Source organism: Eleutherodactylus coqui, chromosome 1, assembly GCF_035609145.1.
Source record: "Eleutherodactylus coqui strain aEleCoq1 chromosome 1, aEleCoq1.hap1, whole genome shotgun sequence".
In the NCBI taxonomy this organism is placed as follows: Eukaryota; Metazoa; Chordata; class Amphibia; order Anura; family Eleutherodactylidae; genus Eleutherodactylus; species Eleutherodactylus coqui.
In genome coordinates, this window is record NC_089837.1 from 128326830 (window position 1) to 128350399 (window position 23570).

The window sequence follows — 23570 nt, forward strand, 5'->3', positions numbered from 1 at the left end:
CTGCCGCCGGCCCCATTGAGCACATATAGAGAAGAGAACAGGAATCGCAGATCGCAGATAGCTGCGATCTGCGATTTCTGACTATGGCCTAAGAAGGACCGTTGTGGTTCTTGAAGCCTAAAATCACTCCGAACGCTCTCCCTATAGCAGCTCAGGCATCAACAGCACTTTCCCTGATCTCTGTCAGAATGCATCTGAGGCGAGCCGCGGGCGGGCAGATTTTAATACTCGGGTGACACCTGATCTCGCCAGCCACTCACTGCAGGGGGGTGGTATAGGGCTTGAACGTCGCAGGGGGAAGTTGTAATGCCTTCCCTGTCTTTCTATTGGCCAGAAAAGCGCGCTAACGTCTCAGAGATGAAAGTGAAAGTAACTCGAACATCGCGTGGTACTCGTCTCGAGTAACGAGCATCTCAAACACCCTAATACTCGAACGAGTATCAAGCTCGGACGAGTATGCTCGCTCATCTCTACTGCTCATGTATCTTCTTTGCTATTGGATTTGCTATATGGTTGTTATTTCTAGGGTCTACTAAAGAACTGCTGTGATACAACAAGATTCATGGTAAATCTTTACAGAATTCCAGTATTTAGATAAATGCTGAGAAAGCCAGGATCCATCTCTGGGACCTTCCTCTAACAGCCCTTTACTGTACAGCAAGTGATGCTGGTAGACCACAGCAAGAGCGGTGAGATCTGTCATTTTCAACCACCAGTCATACAGTACAAGCATGTTTGTTGGATTTCTGTTAAGTCTTAGCAAACACATACCTTCGACTTGTGCCTTTGCTCATTTTCAGCGGTTAAACATTAAAAGCAACGGCTAATTGTCTAATAAAAAACAGTCCTTATTGGTTTGTAAAAGTTCATTTGTGGAATGTTGTCTTAGCCGGGAAGACAGATGCTGTACAAGTAGTGAGGACTGAGCTAATAAAACAGTAAGTGGGAAATAGTGTAAAAGTTTATAGTGCACAGTATATGCTTTATGGTGAGCGCTTACATAACAAGCATGTGGTTTTACTGGCCATATAATTTACAAAGTGCTTAGCGCCAAGGTTTTAATGTTGTACAAAGCCAAGAATAACAGCCATGGGAGTGAAAGGAGTACATCACTGTTTATTATACCTAAGGGCCAATGCCACTATTTAAAACGTCATAGGTGTCAATAACGTGAGGACCTACTATGAGCCGTGAGCGGTCTAAATACAAGCTAATGAAGGATAAAAGTCTGTTGCTTTAATGAAACATAGAAACATTTTCCAGAATATTGCAGACTGCTTTATGTCAATCCCATGTCTGACAACAATATAAACATCTGCAATCAAAAAGTTGTTCTTGTATATTTTTAGGCCAATCATTTTAGAATAATCGCTGTCAATGAATATTCATTAGGAGTTCTGCCCTTGCCCACACTTCTTGGACCACATAATTTAGAAGTTTCTGTTAGGCCTCGGTCAGACGGGCGTTTTTTCGTGCGATCTGCGCATATATAGAACCATTGCTTCGCAATGGCATCGGACACATGGCCGCTTTTTATGCGGTCTGTCCAATAAATTATAGGACACGAGGAATCGCAGATCGCGCCTATCTGCGTTCTGCGATTCCTTGTGCTCTATATATGCGCTCAATGGGGCCGGCGGCAGCAGCGCCGACCCCATTGAGAACATATACTACAAAGATCATTCTCCTCTGCCACAGCTGTAACAGCTATGGCAGAGAAGAACGATGTTCGCCCATTGAATTCAATGGAGGCGGCAATACAGCCAGCTCCATTGAAAGCAATGGGCTACCGGCGAGCGCGAGATGAATTTTCAGGAAGGGCTTAAAAATAGAAGCCCTTCCCTGAAAATCATGCTAAAATGTGTAAAAATTAAAAAATATATATATACTCACCTTGTCCCTGCAGCCGGAGTTCAGCCGCGGCCGGCCGGCAGTTCTCCTGAACTGCTCTGTGTAATATTCAGCAGGCGGGGATTTAAAATTCCTGCCTGCTGAATGGGCTGCCTCTGATTGGTCACAGCCCTCACCAATCAGAGGCAGCTCTCACTCACCCATTCATGAATTCATGAATGGGTGAGTGAGTGCTGCCTCTGATTGGCTGAGCGCAGGGACCAATCAGGGGAAGCTCTCAGCTGTCATTCAATAGTGAGGGCTGTGACCAATCAGAGGCAGCCCATTCAGCAGGAGGGGATTTAAATCCCCGCCTGCTGAATACTACACAGAGTAGTTCAGGAGAACTGCCGGCCGGCCACGGCTGAACTCCGGCTGCAGGGACAAGGTGAGTATAAATATTTTTTTTATTTTTACACATTTTAGGATGATTTTCAGGGAAGGGCTTATATTTTTAAGCCCTTCCCGAAAATTCATCCAGCGCTCGTCGGCAGCCCATTGCTTTCAATGGAGCCGGCTCCATTGAATTTCAATGGGCTGGACAGCGCTCCTTTGATCAGGCCCGTTTCGCCGAAAACGCTTCTAGCTGCAGATTTTTCGGCGAATCGTCGGCCCCGGTCACGCGATTTGCGGATGCGCATCCAACATGCGATCCGCAAATTGCTGCAAAAAATGGTCGTCTGACCGAGCCCTAAAGACGCATTTAGACCCAACGATTCTCGCTCAAAAATTGCTCAAAGCTGTCTTTTGAGGGAGAATCGTTGGGTCTAACTGCACGGACATCATGCAGTTTTCATTAACGGGTCGCTGATCGTTCCCTTTCAGCAAACTGAAAGAGAACGACCAGTCTTATCAGGACATCCTGCTGAGTTTTCAGCAGGATACAGATGCAGGATACTATTGTTTTAGCTGGTATCCTGCTCCGTGAACACAGCCGGAGTATGAAGAAGACAGCGATCCAGCTGTGTTCTCCATACATTCGCATGGAGCAGCGCTGTAGTGATTTTTGGGGAAGAGCTTTAAATATAAGCCCTTCCCTGAAAATCATCCCTATCAAGTGTAAAAAATAAAAAAATATATATACTCACATCTGCGCCTCTGCCGGGCCTCAGCCACGTGTAGTCGGGTCTTCTCCCTGCACTGCTCTGAAGTTCTTTCATTAGGCTGAGCACTCAGCCAATCAGATACAGCTCTTTCAGCAGGTGGGGTTTTTCAATCCCCACCTGATGAAAGAACTTCAGAGCAGTGCAGGGAGAAGACCTGGCAGCGGCAGAGAGGTGAGTATATATATTTTTTATCTTTTACATTTATATTTAAAGCCCTTCCCCGAAAATCCCTGCGGGGTTGCCTATCTTCTGCATACTCCGCTCGGAGCGCTTAGCTGTATACCAGCTGAGCGCTCCGAGAAGAAAACAGCTGTATGCAGAAGATAGCGGTCCCGCTTGTCTCCTGCATACAGCGTGAGCCTTCATTTACACACTTATGCAAAGTGAACACTCAAAACTGTCACTGTCGTTTGAGCGAATTTTGAGTGATCATCTTGCCGTGTAAATGCACACAAAAATTATTGCTCAAAAGACACCTATTGTGCTATAATCGTTGAGTCTAAATTAGGCATTACATGCTGACGGCTGATCGAAGCCCTTACCAAATTAATTTACAAGCTTCTCTCATAGACTTATTCCATAACATGTCCTGGAAGTAACTACAATTGTATTATAGGATAGCATTTGGTTATTTGGTACTATTTCTATATTTTACATTAATAGAGAAGAAAATAAAGAAAGACAAAAGTATGAGGATATTTATGTTTGTATTGAATATGGAAAAGGAATATTGTGGTCTATGTCAATATACACTAAGGGACCTTTCGCACAGAATTATGCCATAGGAGACAGACAAATCCGTAACTGCGGAATTCCACTCCAAGTGTCTGAAGGCCTTACTTGGGTTTTAAAAATACACATGTCAACCTTTCTCAGGTCACCATTTATTACTAAATTATATACCATTTATCACTAAATAAGCATCTAGCCATTTTTGAACGCTTTTCTAGTATCTGCCATTCCACAGTTTGAATACTCGAACTGTAAAGAACCCTTTCCTGTATTGATGTCTAGCAATGCTCCTGTTACTTTGTACAATTCTTACAATGAATAAACCATAAGCCCGTTCTTTGTATTGATCATGCATGTATTTATACATGTTAATGAGATCACCTCTAAGGAGTCCATTTTTCCAAGCTTAAATTATCCAATATTTGCAGCCTCTCATTATAAGAGAGGCCTCCCATTCCAATAATTAATCTAGTAGTTCATTTGAACCATTTCCAGCTCTCATTTAGCATTTTTACAATGTGGAACTCAAAACTGAATATCACAAGATACATTCATTAACTGCTTATCGGCATGGGCATTTTTTTGATTTTTAATTTTTGCTTTCTTTTTCCTGCTCTTAAAATTCATAAAGTTTTATTTTTTCATTGACATTGCCATATGTGCCATATGAGGGCCTTATTTTTGTGGGACGAGTTGTATTTTAATGGTACCATAAGTCTACCATTTTCTTGAGGGGTTCGTCTTTATGGTGCAAAAACTTTTTCTTGCGGGGCAACCTGTAGTTTCAATTAGTACCATATTAGGGTACATGCAGGGGTGCAGCTATAGGGTGTGTAGGGGTAGCAGTTGCTACTAGGCCTTGGAGCCTTAGTGGGGAACACAGACCCCTCCATCATATAAGAAGAGGCTGGTGTTATAAACAGCGCACGGTAGGTAGGGGGCCTGTTATACATTTTGCATTGAGGCCAAAGAGCTTCTAGTTACGCCTCTGGGTACATGTGACTTTTTGATTTCTTTTTATAAAGTTTTTTCTTGAAGACTGGGCAACCAAAAAAGTGGAATTTGGGTGTAGTGTATTTTTTTTCTTACAGTGTTCACTATGTGGGGTAAAATATGTGTTATTTTAATGGATCGGATTGTTATGGATTTGGTGATAGAAAGATTTTTTTCTTGCATTCTTTATGCATACAGGCTCATTCACACCTGCGTTTGCTATTTCCGCTTGGATGTTGTCTGGCTGCTCTGTTTTTGGAGCACAAAAACGGAATTCAAACAGAAATAAACGTTTCCAATTTTCTGTTTGATTCTGTTCCATTATGATTCCGTTTTTTAAGTAAAACCAATAATGCAGTCTACCGCTATTTATACATTTGTCTCCCTTCCTCACTTTACTTTCATTTTACTTTCTTTGCTTTTGGCTGGACTTGTCCAATGGATTTCTATTTTTTGGAGGCATTTCAGATCCACCACATGTCTAAATTATTCACGATGCTGGATCACAAAGCATCTTATTTTACTGCAGATTATACGATAGGCTTCTTTTATTGAAAATGTGTTAAAAAAAACTGTGTATGTTACACATAACAACATCATTCCTAAGGCCTCATGGACACGGACGGGTCGGATTCTGACTGCAAAATCTCGCAGCGGAATCAGACCTACGCTCCCCCGAGACCCTATACTCACCTCTCCGAATCTGCCGCGAGCGTCTCGGCCAGCAAGCCGACGCACATGTGCAGTGCAACGCATGACGCGCCGGCGCTGGCCGGTGACGCAATTTCCCAGGATACCTCCGTTGTGCTCACAGCGGAAGTATCGCGGGACGGACGGCTTCCATTGACTACAATAGAAGACGTCCGTGCGATTTTACGCACAAATTAGAACATGCTGCGATTCTCACCCGCGAGCGGAAAATCCCTGTTGATTTCAGCTTGTGGGCAGGGGATAATCGTTTAACATGGCATATCTATGGACAGACATTGCTGCAGAATTCTTGGCGGGCATCTGGCTGCGAATTCCGCAGCGATAATCCATCCGTGGGCATTTGTCTTTAAGCTGCTTTGGTAAAATGAAAGCAACAAATAGTTTAAATCCCCCCAGTATTTTACGTTGGATCATGAGAGTATGTGTACCAAGTTTGGATGAGATCAATCAAGGGGGCTATGAAGAACAAGCAACTTTTTAAAATATATATAATTTTTATTTGTACCATATTAAGACCTCTATAAATTATATGCCCAGTAAAACCACATGCTTATTATGTAAGAGCTCACCATAAAACAGGCTGTGCACTATTAACTTTTGCACTATTATTCCATTTACATGGCGCAATTATTGTGCGACAGTTCATATGAATGATTGTTTAGGTGACTGTTCATACGCACCACGTTACATTAATGTTGGTGGCAGATCCCTATTTACACAAGATGATCTGCTGCTGACAGATGATATTTTTAATGCCAACATAAGAATAATTGCTGGGCATATTCAATTGGGCAGAGATCAGGACCAACCATTTATATGCATATTCACTCGGCAGATTGCTGCCACCTTTAAATTGTATACACACACTAACATGATGCACTCTTATGCATTGACTTAACAGCAAAGTATCTTTGAAATATATTTCCAACTGTTGACAACTCTAAGTACCCATTCATTCTCCATTTTTAATTATATTTGTTTGAGGTTGTCCTTTTTATTATCCCTTGTAAGGATTTCCCAGTCTTCTAAAGTCTACTCATTGACTCCTGTCTAGCTTAGAGCCCCTGGGAGTCAATGTTATGTTTATTTCATCTGTGTAGAAGGGGGGTAAATAACTGCTCTTTGCAATTCACAAAAATATTAAAACAACGTTATACTTGATGATGCTTTAAATAAAGATTATGTAAGTTTAATGACAGTAGACAATCTAATAAATCCTGCAGAAATCGTATTCCATTAGATTACAGTGCACATTTGTCAATGAAAGGCATATAGGAAACCACTTGTAGAAACTCATGAGTTGATGTTTTTGAAGCAGAAAAAAGAAGCAATTTTGGCTGACTGTCCACAGGCGAAATTTCATAGCATGATCGCATGCGGATCACGCTTGAACCTCTTTCCATAGGATAACTATGAAAAGCACAGCCCGATGTACATGAGCGGGAAATCCATACCAATTTTCCACTCGCGTCCAAAAATCGCGGCATGCCGCGATTCTCCGTGATGAGTCTGTTATTAAGATAGGCTCATCGCGGTGACCTTTAGTGCTCTCCATGGCGGAAAATCGCTGGCAATATTCCGTCACGGCTGTGGACAGGCAGCCTTTATTGTGTGTAGAAAGTGTGTTCTCAGTTTTGATATTTCAGACTTTTGTGAACCTTTTTACATCTTTTTTTCACACGGATGTTTGTGTAAAGATGTCAATGTATCTACAGCCAGGGCCTCTGTCAAGGCAATACAATATGGTAATCTGTGGTATCCCGGAGTAGGACTCTGGCTCCCCAAAACAAAGTGCATTATGTTCTTATAAGAGTGTTTCATGATAAGCACTTGTAACGTTATATTGTTTGCAGCATGTACTTCTATAATATTCTATAATGATAATGCATGTCTATAAATGGACTTAACTACTGACTTGTGCATTACATATGGTCGCTGAGATAAGGTTTAGCCATAAAATGGTTAATCAGCCCAGTTGCACAAAACACAGCCAATCAGCACCAGTCTTTTTGACTTCAGACACAGATCTAAAAAGTCCAGTCATCAGAGTTTAGTAGCTGTTTTAGGAATCAGTTTACTCAAAGTAACGTCCTGCTTTGACTTCTAGCCAAGGTGAAGCTAATTTGGAGGCCCACTATTGAGTGGCTGACTGACGTTATTATCCTGCCCCCGAATTGCTATTTGTAGGATTCCAGACACCAAAGGATTGACTTGGAACTGATGGAATAAAGTAAAGCTACAGTCTCCAGGGCCATGATGAAATAGTCAAAGTACTGCATTATGGAGCATCGAGGTAGTGTGAGAAGGGTTAAAGTTACCGCCATCAGGACAGAAATTGATTGTAGAGAGTTGTGCCTTTATTTTTGTGAATGTTCTACCACCACACATTCAAATATAAGTAAATGTGAGTTTAACCGTATCCTTCCTGTCTCTCTGGACTTATTTTGGGGAATGTATCACCAGCATCTATACACCAGGAAGCAGAGGCCAGAACTACTTCATTTTTCCATCAACCTCATTTTTTTCACATTACTGACTGAGTAGTAAAGTCTCTCACATAATGAACCCAACTCCTGGTTACCACAAATCTGTGTATGTGCGAAATGAGCAAGATGTAATATCATCATTATTCTGCATAAATACACTTGTCAAAAATAATCAAGCACCTAGAGGGAGTTCTCATTTTGCTGCAAAACTTGGCATGCAGGTACACTTTAGGTAGACATGCAAATGATTAGAGTTCTGGTGTGATTAGATAAATTGTCTTGCCACTTAAGGCCCTAGAAGTGGTTCTACTCTTGTCCTATTAAACAGGCTCTCAGAGGCCACTTCTGTGTAGTGACCTCTTTTTTTCTGCTAGTGTAGAGCTTGTTGACCACTAGCCATGCCTCTACAATGCATTCGAAGAAATTTCACCCAGTTCCCCACCTGGGCAATTCTGACCAGACTGTTAGGAGGTGGCTGGGCTTAGGACACTCTCAATAGACCACCAGTAGAGAGGATCACCTGATCATGTGACAAACAATAGCAGCTCCAACATTTTCGTTGTGTCTGCCGTAGAGGGACAAGTGGCACAATCATTACAGGCCCCTGTGTATGTCAGAATTATTTCAAGGCACTTGGCTGAAGGACATTTGGTCTCATGGTACTCATTACATGTACTCCCTTTTACACCCACTATCACCTCCATTTGCAGTGGTTTTGTGAGTGACGACACTGGACTGCTATGGAGTGAAACCAGGTTGTCTTTAGCGACAAGTTCAGATTTAGTTTGGGCACTGATGACAGCCGTGCTGATGTTTGAAGACCTTGGGGTGAGCGCCTCAATGCTGCATTTGCCGTGGAGCTTCACACTGCCCCCACTGCTGATGTATTTGTGGTACAATGAACAGTGACAGCTCAGCAATATTTTCAGGACATCCTGTAGCCACATCTGTTTCCTCTCATGGCAAGGCTTTTTCCAGCATGGTATAATACTTGGCCGCACACAGCAAGCGCATCACAGGAATGCCTCCACAACATTGTCACGCTTCTGTGGCCTGCACAGTTGCCAGATTTATTGCCAATTGAACATGTATGGAACCATCTGGGTCGCAAACTCCAACAGCCTATGAGTTTGCACAATTTAGATGCTCATTTACAGCAAATGTGAACCGATATGCTGCAAGATACCATGTGGAACCTGTATGCCTCCATGTCCACCCGGATCACATCTCGCATCCAAGCTAGATGTGGCCCAACAGGATACTTGAGCCTCCCATCAAGTGTTCAGTCACACATATAAAGTTTCATTTGATTCTGACAACTTCTTCTAGATGCTTGATTTTCTTTGACAACCATTCTTTAAATTCTTTCCCGGGGGCCATCATGCTTTAACATTTTGTGTTTGCTACACCAACTGCAAACTGCTCTGTAGGTTTGTATAATAAGTTTGTAAGTGATGCTATTTAGAGGTTCTTTTACTGCAATTTAGCATTGTGTAGGCAAAATGGACATTAGTTACATTGTGCCAAGAACATTACCCCTGTGCATATGCCCTATTAGGAATGTAAATATCATAGAGCATGGTTCTTCAGCTCAGGACCCCTCTCTATGAGCCAAAACAGAGAACAGCTCTGTAAGAGCAGGTCCCTTTCAGACTTGTACTACAGGATGAACATACTACGTTTAGCCTGTAGCAGCTAAGGCAGGGAAAATGCCTCGATGACCTCTGCTTCCCCCGACAGAATCAGCTGGCAATGCTGGGGGCAGGAGCCAGTGGCATTAATCATGGCCATGATCTCAATGCTCCCTTGAATTTGGACGACTGGGAGCAATAGAGCGGGCTATCTTATGCGGTTTTCATAAACTACAGAAACAGTGTGGCACAGCAAGGTTTTGGGGGGGTTTTGTAACTCGGAAGTTGCGGAAACAACTTGACTCACCACTGTGTGTTCTGCAACTCCGATTCACTTCTATAGGAGTTACAGGAAAAGAATAGTGCAGACTGCTTGGCTGTTTCTTTAATTCCTGACCACTCCTGGCCATTGTTTCCAGCTGGGCCGAGGGCATTAGAGCCCAGAACACAAGATAGGTGCGGGTCCCAGAAGTAGAACCCACATCTATCAAACTTTCATGGCACATCCATGTTCATTATGATTTATGTATTCTGTTTTGTAATGCACAATGTAAAACACAATGATCTAACTGTACAAGCATGTTTCATTATATCTGTATAACCATAATAACTATGGATTATATTTTTGTGTTTTTTAGCCTATGAAAATCAGCAAATGAGTACTTCCACAGTATGTTTTTCTTTTACGCTTTAGAAGTTGACAGTTTGTCTGGTGCTTTCATCTCCGCACATCTAACTGCAGATTCTCTCTGTTTCTGTGGATTAAGAAACCATAATCCCCAAGGAAGAATGTTCTTTAATGATTTGAAAATTTCAAATTACAAAGGGAAGGCAAGAGACTGATAGTTTAATGGGTCCATTGTTCATAATGCATTGTGTTATAGTTGGGGGAACAACCAACTGTCCCTTGGATTGTATCTTTAAATAGATGTAGATTTTGATGGTAAACAAAAAAAAGCCCCTTTATTTACAATGTTTTTTGTAAGGAAATGTTACGAAACATGAATAATAACGAAAATAATGAGATGTTATAAAGAAACTAAATGTATACAATCCAGTAGCACAGCCATTATTTACTGAAGTATTTTAGTTCTAAAGGACAAAGTTGTGTATATAATTAAAACGCGAGTTATCTGGCATTGTAGAGCTTGCCATCTGAAATGATGGTGCTGTATCCACAGAGCCACCCGAAATTCTACTTGGCAGCTTGTTTAAATTGTCAGTAAAAGCAATAATAAGAAGACAAAAGTTGAGCACCAGTTGATCGGATTTGGACATGACCTTTACTTTTTAGAAAGATTAAAGGGAAGTTTGCTGGGGTTTGGCTTTATATTGGCACTGAACAGAAATGAATAGTGTTTTTTACTTTCCACACCCTACAGTTGTATTCTCTAAGAACAATAATTTAGCTTGCTTTTGTCCTTGGAAAATCAAGCACTGCACAATACAGTAAATTACCAGCGGCTCAGAGGAAATTTAAACTGGGCACATGTAGGGCTTGCTGATCGCAGGGTGATGGAAACACAATACCGTGAATATATACCTATGCAAAATTGACCAACATTTGATCTTCATGGTTGCTCATTCAGACAGGTGTGTTAAGCTATCTCTTTTCCTAAACCTTCCACAGTTTCAGAGAGTTAGGCTATGTTCACATTTGCATGTTGGCTTCTGTTCATAATGGAAGTCACAATATTCAGCAAAATTCATCATACTGCGAATACCACTGGCACTCATTGGACTCTATTGGTCCAAAGGGTTCTGTTGTGGTGTCTTCCATTTAGTTTGGAAGAATAGTGCTAAACACAGCCTTCTTCTTTTCATCAAATTTGATGATAACTTGCGATAGCGCCTCCAATATAATTGTGAATAGAGCCTTAAAGCATCCCAGTTCAGTACAACTGCATTACAAGTGTTACAACCAAAATGTTAGCCGTTTTTGGCTATGGGAAAAACATTGGTTTGCACTACCCTGCATTTAGTTGCTATACCGATATCCCTTCTTTTCCAGATTTTCTCCATGTTTAGCATTACACTTCACCCCAATGCTATTCTACGTTTTATCTCTAGCATAGATTCTCCATCCCGGTCCATTTCGAACCAAGAAAGATGAAGTCTCGCACACATTCTATGGCTTCGTTTTCGATTTTTATTTGAATTTAGCCATTTTTTGCAGTTTTCATAATTCTTGTCTTCTTTAAATTCAGGTAGAGGCTCATTTTTTCACTTTAAGTTTTAATCTTACATATCAGCTGCTTCAGACCTGCTTTTGTTTCTGCCAGCAGAGTTGTGTCATCTGCGTATCGCAGACTGTTGATGTTTCTGCCACCTATTCTAACCCCAGTTTGCAATTCGTCTTGGTCTATATTCTGTACCCACATGCTGTGTTGTCTCAGTGGCTTCTTGATTGGTATAAAGTGATTTTATCAAAGGGTTAAACATGGGTTCAATACAACAAGTGAATGAGTTGTTAACCTACAGCATGTTCACATTTTATTCTTTAGGAGCATTTATAGTACATTCTTTTAAACGTAAACAAAAGTGGGTGGTTGACACAATATGGTGGTAAGGGTGAACCTAAAAAAGTGCAGGCCTTGTTTTGTTTTTTTTGATTGGACTGAACTACTTACCAACTTGAAGCACAAATGATCAGACTAATGTTATCCTATGTCAGAAATATCATAAGAATACATGCATTTGGAAAAGACGATTATATTTTGGAAAGTTATGGGGAGAAATAAAAGTTGACCACTAATGTCAAGATAGGTGTTATTGAAAGTCTGAAGATGCAGAGAAAAGTCATTCTTAGGAAACACAATTCATATGGTCATCCGGGAGTCACAATAATAAAAATAGCATATTGTTCTATACATTTGTGAGAAGTGCTTCAAGAATCTTGGATGGGGGGTGGTGGAAGGGGGATTTCTCCAGGTTACCTCAACAATTTTTTACAGTGATTTGAATGTTTTGAGCAGAAGTGAGCTGAATATGTTCGGTTAAGAAAGTTAAGAGTTAGAGATGAGCGAACGTGTTCTTAACGAACACTTACGCACCCGGACACCGGCTTTACCGAGGACTTCAGTGTCCGCGCGTAAAGATTCGGGGGGCGGGGAGAGGCGCGGCGGCGCGGGCGGCAGCAGCGGGGAACAGGGGGGAGCCCTCTCTCTCTCCCTCTCCCCCCCACTCCCCGCCGCACCCCCCCGCGCTGCCACGGCGACCCCCGAACTTTTTTCGCCCGGGCACGGAATTGCTCGCAAAGTTCGGTGTTCGGGCGAAAAGGGGCGGAGCCAAACACGTTCGCTCATCTTTATTAAGAGTCTATCTTTCTGCCGTACCACTAAGTTGAATAGTCTAGAACAGTTTCAGGGAAAAAAAAATATCCAAAAATAAAACAAAACATTTTTCATTACTACTTTACCTTTCTGGTTGAAAGCATCCCAAGAGTAAATAAGGAAAATTCTCCATTATGGTTTTGGATCTTGCTTTTCTCAATCATCCAGTCTGCCAAGACATTTCCTGACTTAAACTGCCTTCATTGAAGAAAATGCAACGTTTTATTATGTTGTATACTTCAAACCTGTGATAATTCTGCATCCTACACCACAATCAAGAATGTTATTCTTTATGTGATTAGCCTGCTGCATTTCCTTGTACTTTAAATTGATCCAAAATGAAAATTATAGGATGAAGGCTTTAAAAAGCTTACATGATGACTTAAAACATTTACAGTGGTTTTAGGTATACAACGGACTCCAACAGAAGCAATATTTCACTAGGATACAATTAGGACATAGAATAAGAATTACTAAGTATTTGTTTTTATCTCATCATAAGAAGTCATAGCCTTTTTTTCGGACTTTGGTACATCGAAAACCCTGGAACTCCCGGACACTCCTTAAAGTCAGACTATTATACATCATACCTAAGAAGTGTTTACTGAATTGCATCTCATCTACCTTCAAAATATGGTGTCAGATAGTAATTCCTATGACAGTCATTCTAGTACCTACACTAAATAGACCAACTGCATAGACCAACAATTTTCAGTTATTTTCCCAATTTTTCAGGGTAATAACTTCTGAAAAGGTTCTCCAGTGGAACTTTTTTCTTTTATGCTTCCACAGCTATAAAATATTAGACAAAGCATTACTCAAACTTTTTAAAGCCCCAGCCGCTCTGCTCCCTACCATTCTACACTTACTTCCAGGCACAGCAGATCATTTTCACTAGCCTCCACACTGGTACCAGTGCTTGGTTACAATGACCACAAGGCTAGAGGGCACATGATCTGCTGTACTCAAAGGTGGTGAGGTGACAACAGGTTCAAGATGGCGCAGCAGCTTACAGACGAAGAGATCATCGTCATAATTTTACTAAACTGCAACTTGCTGAATATTTCCATTGGAGGGTACGGTACTTGAACATTACATAATAACTTTAACCAGGTCCTTTTGCTAATAAGCTGATTCAACTCAGTCCGGCACTTTGCACACTATATAGCTGTCCATCTCATCCTTACATCTGCATACTTTATTTCTGGTGGTCCGCAGCACACTCTAATATCACCGTCTCAAGACACTGTAGGAGCCGTATGTACATAATGCAAGGCATCTTTCATTCACATGTAAATTCAGAGCTTCGCCTACTCACAGATTCCATGCACCATAGGTGTGAAAGATATATCAAAACAGAGGTACATCACTTCCATATTATAGCTTCTCCATTGCGCGTTTTGTCTCCTGTCATACCGATAAATCTACAGGATTAGCCCCCCCATAACTAGTACACCATGTTAACCCGCACAGTACATATAAACACCTAATCATTAGTCACGTACTGTATGTCCGTCATAGTCCATAAAGTCTGTCAATTGTGCGCACATTTAGTCACTGTAGCCTGGCCTCACATATCTCGGAGCTTTCAATATTCTGGTTACATTTCGCCTGCACTGCTGCCCCAGCATGGGGACAGCGCTTTGATCACAGTTCTTAAATGGCCACTGCCATGTGATCACAGGCCTCTCTTATGTCTGCTAGGCCTCTGCTGGGTGCTACAGAGCTGCATACACTGCTCTCATATTCTCTTTGCAGCCCCTTTCTGTTCCTTGATGCAGTTCTGTACTTTTTATATCATGCCCACAAACCTAGTGACTTTGCAAGATCTGGCATTTCGAAAGGGCTTAGCCCTGCATTACTTGCTCTGGAGAAGGCATGCTCAAAGTGGCACAATCTGGCACCTACGGAATGTGGCCAACAGCTGCAAACTCTGAGCAGACAAGCCACTTATATTGTAAGGGAGGGTGCAGGACACCCCCTATCCTTACACAGACACCAGTGGGTACTGGAGTGGCTAGGGAGCAGACAGGCTGGAATCTTAAAAAAGTGAATACAGTTGACTTAAATGGGTTTTTCAGGCAACAGTGCAGGGCTATACTGGGGTCAGATCCGACGTAGCTGCCACAACCCCTGTGTAGTGGGCGGCACTTGTAATTGCAGGCAGAACTCCCATTAATTTCAATGAAACTCTAGCCTGCAATTACAAGCAGCAGCCACTACACCGGGGTTGGAGCAGTGGTTTCTGTCCCCAATGTAGCCCTGCACTGACAGCCGTCGCTGCCTAGAAAACACTTTTAATTATTCTATACCTATTGAAATGTGAAAGAAATACCACTGCACAGTACATTTAAGACTCTGTCCCACTACTGTCAAGGCTTCCATTCTTACTGGATCCATGAAAGTTGATGAACACATTGCGTAAGGATGAGTTCAGATATGGCCGACTGATTGCAGTTCCGCATAGAAATCCATGATATGGATTTGGATGTGGATTTCCGTTTAGGGTTCAGAAAATGTAGCAGATTTCATGGCAGATTAACTTCCATTGAAGTCAATGGAAAAATTCAGCGACAAATTTGCAGAAAATCCATGACAGAATGACAATGCTGCGGAATCTGATTTTTGCTCTGTAAACTCTTTTCCATGCAGAGTTTTCCACAATGTCTGCACTAAAGAATATAAAAGTCTATTCAATTGAAAATATGTCCATTGTGGATTCCCACTATGGACAGTCCGCAACTGAAATCCACAACCAGTTTGCCATGTCTGATATCATTTTAACAGACTTGAGTTGATCCCATTGACTTATAATTGGTCTGTCAGATTCATTTTGCCACAGTAAGGGTTATGTAGCTCAGCAGACTGTGATATACTGATAATTGTCAGAAAACCATGGAAGTCTGGTGGGGCGGGCACTAATGGTAGTGTGAATGGAGCCAATGGAATGTGCCTATATAATGTGGCAAGATCACTCATACCAACTGAGCACACCAAGGTTAGTAACAATAAAGAAAACAATGCACAAGGAATTTGATGCATCACTGTTAATAAAAGTACAAATGACTGGAAAATGTAAGAAGGACATTATCGTAGAGCTGTTACCAGTCTGGACTGCAGCACTGTTCTCTCATGAGCTAGGAGCTATCTGGCTGTTTCACCGGGTTATCGGTTCCCACTACTAATGTCATGGACAAATATGATCCTGCAGGTTTTCTAAATCAATCTTATGCCTCACTGACAGCCATGGGCTTGTGATCACAACTTCAGCTTTTATTTGCTAACACCTTCTGTGCTGCATTCTCTTGTCTTGCCATTCATTGGCGGCTTCTGTGGTGATGCCATCTACGCTTGCTATACAAGCCATCTAGTTTAACTCTGAGGCACCAGCGTTTCAGTGATGTTACCTCTGGTTCTACCTCAGCCCCTGACCTGTATTCTACCACAAGCTGTCTGGTACTTGCAGTGCTACGTCCAACATGTTACTGTGTCCAGCTTCCAGGCTGTATACATGTTCACACTCTAGTTTGTCTCTACAGTCCAGTCAAATCTTAAAGCCCTTACCTGCTGTCACTGTTGCAGCTTTTAACCCTTTCCAGTCCAATGTCGGGCCTGCCCCGACATCATAATTTCCCTCCACAGCTCCGATGTCGGGACAGGCCCGACACTGCAGTGCAGGAGTGCATCTGCACCCGATCGTCAGACACATCGGGTGTAGATACACTCCTGCACTGGTCCTCATCGAGGACCCCTGAGGAGAAGGCAGAAAGGGTTTTTAACCCTTTCTGCCTTCTCCTTTACACATTACATAGCGCTCAATTAGCGCTATGCAATGCATAGAGTCCGGCCGGCGATCATGTGACCGCCGGTGTTACCTGACCCCCAGTGGTCACATGAACGCCGAGCCGGGAGCCTGCACTGTGGGAGGACCTGCTTACCTGACCGGCGTCATCCGCATTCTCCCTTCTGTCTCCCGGCCCGGCGATCATGTGACCGCCGGTGCCACCTGACCCCAGCGGTCACATGATCGCAGAGCCGGGAGGCAGAAGGAGAATGCGGAAGACGCCGGACAGGTAAGCAGGTCCCTCCCTGCACCCTCCTGAACTCTCAGTTCAGGAGGGTGCAGGGAAAATGTATTTTTTTTCTCACCCATTCTCCCCAGTTCCACTTTATTTGGAGCTGGGGAGAATGGGTGAGAAAAAATAAATGGATTGGAAAGGGTTAAGGCTATCGAGACCAATGGGGGCAATTTTTTTGTTCACTTGAATGCATGCATTTTGGGTTAATAATATTTTCTGAAATAGGGTTTAATTAATCTTGCACCCTTTGTCTTTTACAGTTTCTACATATTACTGTGTATATCACTCAATGGGAGATCATCCTTTACACAGACCAAAATATCTTTTGTTGACCAATTAGAGAGCGTTATGTTCTTTGGTGGGCACATATTTGAAATTTTGACCCCTCCCCAAAGCACGCACATTGGTTGCAGAGCCCACTGAATGCACATAAATACATGCAAGCAGTCTTTGAGTGAACACTTGTTGGTTCAGTCACAACCACAACTGAACAGTCGGTGCTGCAAGGAGTGTATCTTCAAAGACCAAAACCAACCAGAGACTGTAGCAGCAAGTGTTCTTTCAAAGACCAGCGGAGACTATTCAGTCAAGGATCACTCGCACGTACTTATGTCTTTTTGGGAACCAATGGGCATTAAGTGGGAAGCCAAATTGTTCAAAAAAGGTGGGAGCCAATCAGCATTCAGTGGGAGGCACATAGAGAACAAGCTCTCACCTGTCTACAAAGTTATTGCCTAGTTATTGTAAGGCAATAATTTCCTGCTTATACCAGATGATAATTTATCAACCGGCGACTATTTTTAGGTGAGCTTAAATGAAGCGACTAGGGAATTGGTTGGTGGCAGTGTTTACATGGAACAACTGTCGCTTACATTCATTCTATCAAGCGACTATTCAGACAATAGTTGTCTCATGTAAAGCCACTCGAAACCTTTTTGCTGACTACGTTATAAAATGAAGTGGAAAACAGAGAGCTGACTTCATGACTAAAGATGAGCGAACGTGTTCGGCTCCGCCCCTTTTCGCCCGAACACCGAACTTTGCGAGCAATTCAGTGCTCGGGCGAAAAAAGTTCGGGGGTCGCCGTGGCAGCGCGGGGGGGTGCGGCGGGGAGTGGGGGGGAGAGGGAGAGAGAGAGGGCTCCCCCCTGTTCCCCGCTGCTGCCGCCCGCGCCGCCGCGCCTCTCCCCGCCCCCCGGCGCCCCCCGAATCTTTACGCGCGGACACTGAAGTCCTCGGTAAAGCCGGTGTCCGGGTGCGGAATTGTTCGTTAAGAACACGTTCGCTCATCACTATTCATGACCGCTGTCAAAATGATGATCTTGCTTCTGAGAAAACCATGTTAGTATACGCAATAGCTGGGGAAATAGAAATACGGAGGCAGAGATTAGCTTGTCTGTATGTGAATTCCATAGTAAATAACATAGGAAAACTCTTACTTGTCTATTGTTCTCAATGTTTCTGGCTCTTGCAATATCTCAACTTTTTCACAAGTGCAAGAAAATGATGATATGTTGTCTCCTAAACAAAAGAGAATTTGAATTAGTTCATAAGTCTAAATATATATATAATTTTTATTTTTTACTTCAAATTCCCCTATAGTCCAGCAGCCTAGGCCTTTAATAAGACAAGAGGAGGGTTTCAAACTACAATATTAAGAATGCAGCTGTAATAGTTATAAATCGTAGCAGCGTGCTTACTAATGAATTAGAGCTAAAACCCAGCCAAAATTGAATAAAATAAAAGCATGTAACCAATAGCCAAAAGTACATATTTTTAGAACAACAACTGTAATTCCACCATCTGGATAGTTTTTAGTGTATGATCAATAAGTGATATTTTCTTTTAACATGTCAACTGAAACTTTCCGAGAGTGAACCCTACCAAGAAATACAAATAGCAAGTTATTATATACAGAGAAACACTAACAGCACACTGAATTGTCATAACCTCAGTATCACTCTTAATCATTTTGTATCAAATCTACTTGTGTGGAATAAAAAACAAACCAACTTATAAAATATATAAATAATTCCTTAGTAAACTGACAATCCAGTGCTCATTTGTGTAAACAAAATGTGCTTGACAGTGTGTATCCTTGCAAAACTAGGAGCAAAAGCCTAAACTAGATAAAATAAAATATTCCTGTGATTCAAAATGGGTATTATGGTGTGTTTTATGTTAGAACAATTTACTTTTGGGATCTACACCAAAGATTTTTTAGCTTACAGTCTGTCTAAGAAATACATACAACCCTAAGGCGGCTGTGGGGCGTCCTAATAACTATGTAGTAATGTCTCAGGGGACAATACAGAGATCTCTCCCGTGATCTGTTTATACCTAGGACTGTGACTGTAACGGCTAGAGAAAAGAAGGTTATTACACCAACATACAAGGGGGTTCTTTACTGTAAGAGCAGTGAGACTATGGAACTCTCTGCCCGAGAATATAGTGATGGTAAATTTGATAATAGAGTTCAGGAGGTGCCTGGACACCTTTCTTGAGTGATACAATATTATATGTTATAGTCACTAATAACTTCAGAAGGGTTGGTGATTATTACGATTGCCAGACTGGAGTTAGGAAGGAATTTTTTTTCCCTTTATTGGGGAAAATTGACTTCTACCTCATTGTTGTTTTTTTTTGCCTTCCTCTTGATTAAGACTGGGGTATTTTAGGTTGAACTGGATGGACATATGTCTTTTTTCAGCCTTACATACCATGTTACTATGAATACGTACTCCTAAATACTGTATATTCGTCTATGTCTATTTGCCATTCTGTAGTGTTTGATACAATCTGCCAGGTCTAAAAATGACCACAAAAATCTAGTTACAGAAACTGTACTAAAAGATAGTTAGCATTATCCTTTAATATATTTGGTTTCCCAAAAACAAGGAAAAAAACAATAAAAAACATATATTTAGCAAAAACGTTGCACAACAGACTCAAGTACTAAATATAATATTACATGTTCAGTTTGTTTTGTGTTACCCTTTGCTTTTATTATAGCTTTTATGTAAGGTTGTCCACCACCTGTCCTCCCCATATACATCTGACCTACTATCCCGATAACTCCCTACACATAATTTCATATTCTCAGAAGACCTCTTTATTTGCTTTCCTTTTGTCTGCTCACTCAACTGTCTCCAAGAGTTTTCCCACATACTCTGGAACTCACTGCCTCAAACGATCAGACTCTTCCTCATCTTCAAAATATTCCAAAGCATCTGAAAATCCAACTCTTCAGAAAGGCCTACAACCTAAAATTAATCTGCTGCTACTACACTACTATATGACTAGCTTCTATCCTCACCTACTGTCTCCTTCCCTCGTCCTTTGTAGACTGTAAGTCCTGGTGGTGGCGTCCTCTTCCCCTTTTAACCAATCTGTCATGAATTTAGTCCATGTTTATCATAGCTTTTTATTTGTTGTGTGTGAAAACCCTTCAACAAAATGGCCACCATCCATGCATCCTGTGAGAAACCTGTCCTAGGACAAGTGAATGGATCTCTAGATAAGAGAGGAAGGGGCATTGGGCTGAGGGTAGAGCCTAACACTACCTTGCTCTTTCCTGCTAGGCTGAATTGTAAGCCTGACAGGAACGAACTAGGCTCTGCCCACACCTGCGGCCTTGCTTTCAACCCTGCTTCCTTCTACCTCCAGTCTATCAAGCCATTCATCCGTTTTAGTTTGGGTTTCTCCTAGGTTGCACAGTAAACTGCCATTTTGTTGGATCCCTTGACAATGCCTTTAATGGTGCTTTAAAAAAAATAACAATAATTCCTCTTGAATGCTGCAATATCCCAACATTGCGGGGGTACACAAAGTCCATGAAGAGCTGCAAATTCTCACCAAGCAATGATATGTAGCAGGCACTGGTCAATGATGTGTGTAGGTGGACCAGTGGATCCAATGCATGCCATGAGGACACATCTCACAACAATATGGAACCGCCACTAGCCTGCACAGTGTGTTGTTGACAACTGGGATCGGTAGCCTCATGGAGTCTGCGCCAGACATGAACCTTACCATCAGACGGAAACAATTGGTACCATGACTCATTGGACCACACCACATGTTGCCAGTTGTCTAGGATCCAGTTAGAAACCTCACAAGTCAAGGTGAGGTGCTGTGTTAGGTGTCATGGTGTTAACAGAGGCACTCTGGTGGGTCTTCTACTCTCAAATCCCATGGAAGCTAAAGAACATTGCGTTGACCTGTGTGAAATGCATGTGGGGCCTCCTACATTGAATGTGGCTATGAATTCTGCCAAAATTGCTTGTATTGTATGGACAATTCTAGCCAGATGCCGCCAGTCACAATCATTAAGCACCCATGAATAGACACTTTGCTGTCAACTGTAGGTGCCAATTCCTTTTATGATGTATTCCTAGTACACACGTTACATTGTGGAACGAGGAATATTAATTGCTTGCCCAACTTAAGAAATGGAATGTTTCATCCGTCTGGCACCCACTATCATGCCTCGTTTAAACTCCAATAATTCCCGTTGGTTTGCCATGAACACGCTGGTCAGTGTTCAGCCTCACTCACAAGACAACACCTTACAACTTATACTGGTGCGGGCATTCCCAAGCTGTCACCTGAGGCAATGCCACTTTATAATCAGTTTACATACTGCTATCCCATGAGTGTAGATGTGAATATTGATTTTAAGATTAGAAGGATGGAAGACAAAAAGTGGCTACGGGGTGCACAAAAGTAAGGAGTCCTGAGTCCCCCGCCACTTGCAGTTAGATCTTATGTCAATCTTGATCCTAAGGTACGTTTGAAGGACCTTCAGTAGTAAAGGCCTCAAACCATTTGATCATTTGCCTCCTCTTTAATCAGGTCCATCTTCAGAGTGTGTTACACTTCCGCACAGTATCAGTTTTCCAGTGTAAGGATGTAATTTTTCTTGTTGGGCAAGGTATACTCAGGGGCCTATACTCTGTCATTTCCAATTCTCTGTATGCATTAAAATACAAATGACACAATGGATAACATTACAAAATGAGCATACTATAAAAAAGGAAAGTGACATTTCAGTACTAAGCACATTAATGAATAAATGCATTTAGGCTTAGACCACCAACCTTTAGTCTCCAGCTGCAGAGACTACAAGTTCCAGCCACGTTATTGATTCTCAGTAAGTTCTTAAGACATTTTTTTCTCTAGTGTAAACTATTTTCAAGCCTTTATTTAGTCTCTGCAATTTAAACTTTAAAAAACTACATCTCCCATGATGCTCAGCCTGAGCCTCCAACAGCATCCAGCAGCAGCTTTACCATTGAAGCCTGGATATCCCTGATATAACCCTAATCACATTGATCCATCACAGTAAGGTTTGCCTCAGGGTGGCAGTAGTTAAGAGTCAGCTAGTGAATGACGATCTCTGTCATTAATTGATCAATGGGTTTTCTGTTTCCAGAGCAGCTTCAAAAGCAAAAGGAATTCAGTACGTGAGCTACTGACTACTGGATGATTTTGCAAGGCATTGTTTAATAAAAAGTAGATATCAAATAATTTAAGAAGGTTTCAATGTTTCGTGTTTACAGACTATTCTATGTACAGTATATATGTATGCACACAGACATATGCATTATATATATATATATATATATATATATATATATATATATTAGAGATGAGCGAACGTGTTCTTCCGAGCTTGATATTCGTGCGAATATTAGGGTGTTCGGGATGTTCGTTATTCGTAACGAACACCATGCGGTGTTCTGGTTACTTTCACTTCCTTCCCTGAGACGTTAGCGCGCTTTTTTTGGCCAATTGAAAGACAGGGAAGGCATTACAACTTCCCCCTGTGACGTTCAAGCCCTATACCACCCCCCTGCTGTGAGTGGCTGGGAAGATCAGGTGTCACCCGAACATAAAAGTCGGCCCCTCCCGCGGCTCGCCTCAGATGCCTTGTGAGTTAGATGAGGGACAGTGCTGTTTGTACCGGAGCTGCTGTAGGGAAAGAATTGGTAGTTAGTGTAGGCTTCAAGACCCCCCAAAGGTCCTTATTAGGGCCACTGATAGCTGTGTGTTGGCTGCTGTTAGCAGTGGCAATTTTTTTTTTCTCAAAATCGGCTCTGCAGAGCGTTGCACCCGGCATTAGGGACAGAAGTGCTGCATAGGCAGGGAGAGTGTTAGGAGTGAGTGTAGCCTTCAAGAACCTCAACGGTCCTTTCTAGGGCCATATTTATCCGTGTGCAGTACTGTCCAGGCTGCTGTTAGCTGTGCTGCATTTTTTTTTGCTTCTCAAAATCGCCTCTGCAGAGCATTACACCCTCCATTGATACTGCAGGGAAAGAATTGTATAGGCAGGGCCACAACACAGTTATTATTCATAGAATATACGCAGTGCTGCCTTTTGGTGCAAAAAAACGGAAAATAATTCTATTTGTCCTGCCGCTGTCCGTCCTAAGGGCGGTGGACACGTGTCGGCTGCGTGTGCAACCTGTAAAAATCAGACGCACCCAGCTACGTTTTACTCCTGGCTTCGCCATTTGCTTTCCTTAATTGGGAAAAAAAATACCTGCTCTGCCACAGTTAATAACTCTGCTACCCTCACGTTCTGTGACACATTAGCAGGAAAACAGCAC

General features: G+C 42.1%; 1 protein-coding gene across 1 annotated transcript in view; it reads right to left on the bottom strand.

Annotated features, from left to right (window-relative positions):
• The window catches only part of LOC136610626 (uncharacterized), a 209558-nt gene that overhangs the window by 123737 nt on the left and 62251 nt on the right, over positions 1 to 23570 (bottom strand). Inside the window, exons 2-3 of the mRNA XM_066589840.1 lie at positions 18399 to 18480; positions 12968 to 13079 (exon numbers count right to left, since the gene is read on the bottom strand). Coding sequence (XP_066445937.1) covers positions 12968 to 13079; positions 18399 to 18480 — 194 coding nt within the window. The remainder of the gene's footprint in view (positions 1 to 12967; positions 13080 to 18398; positions 18481 to 23570) is intronic.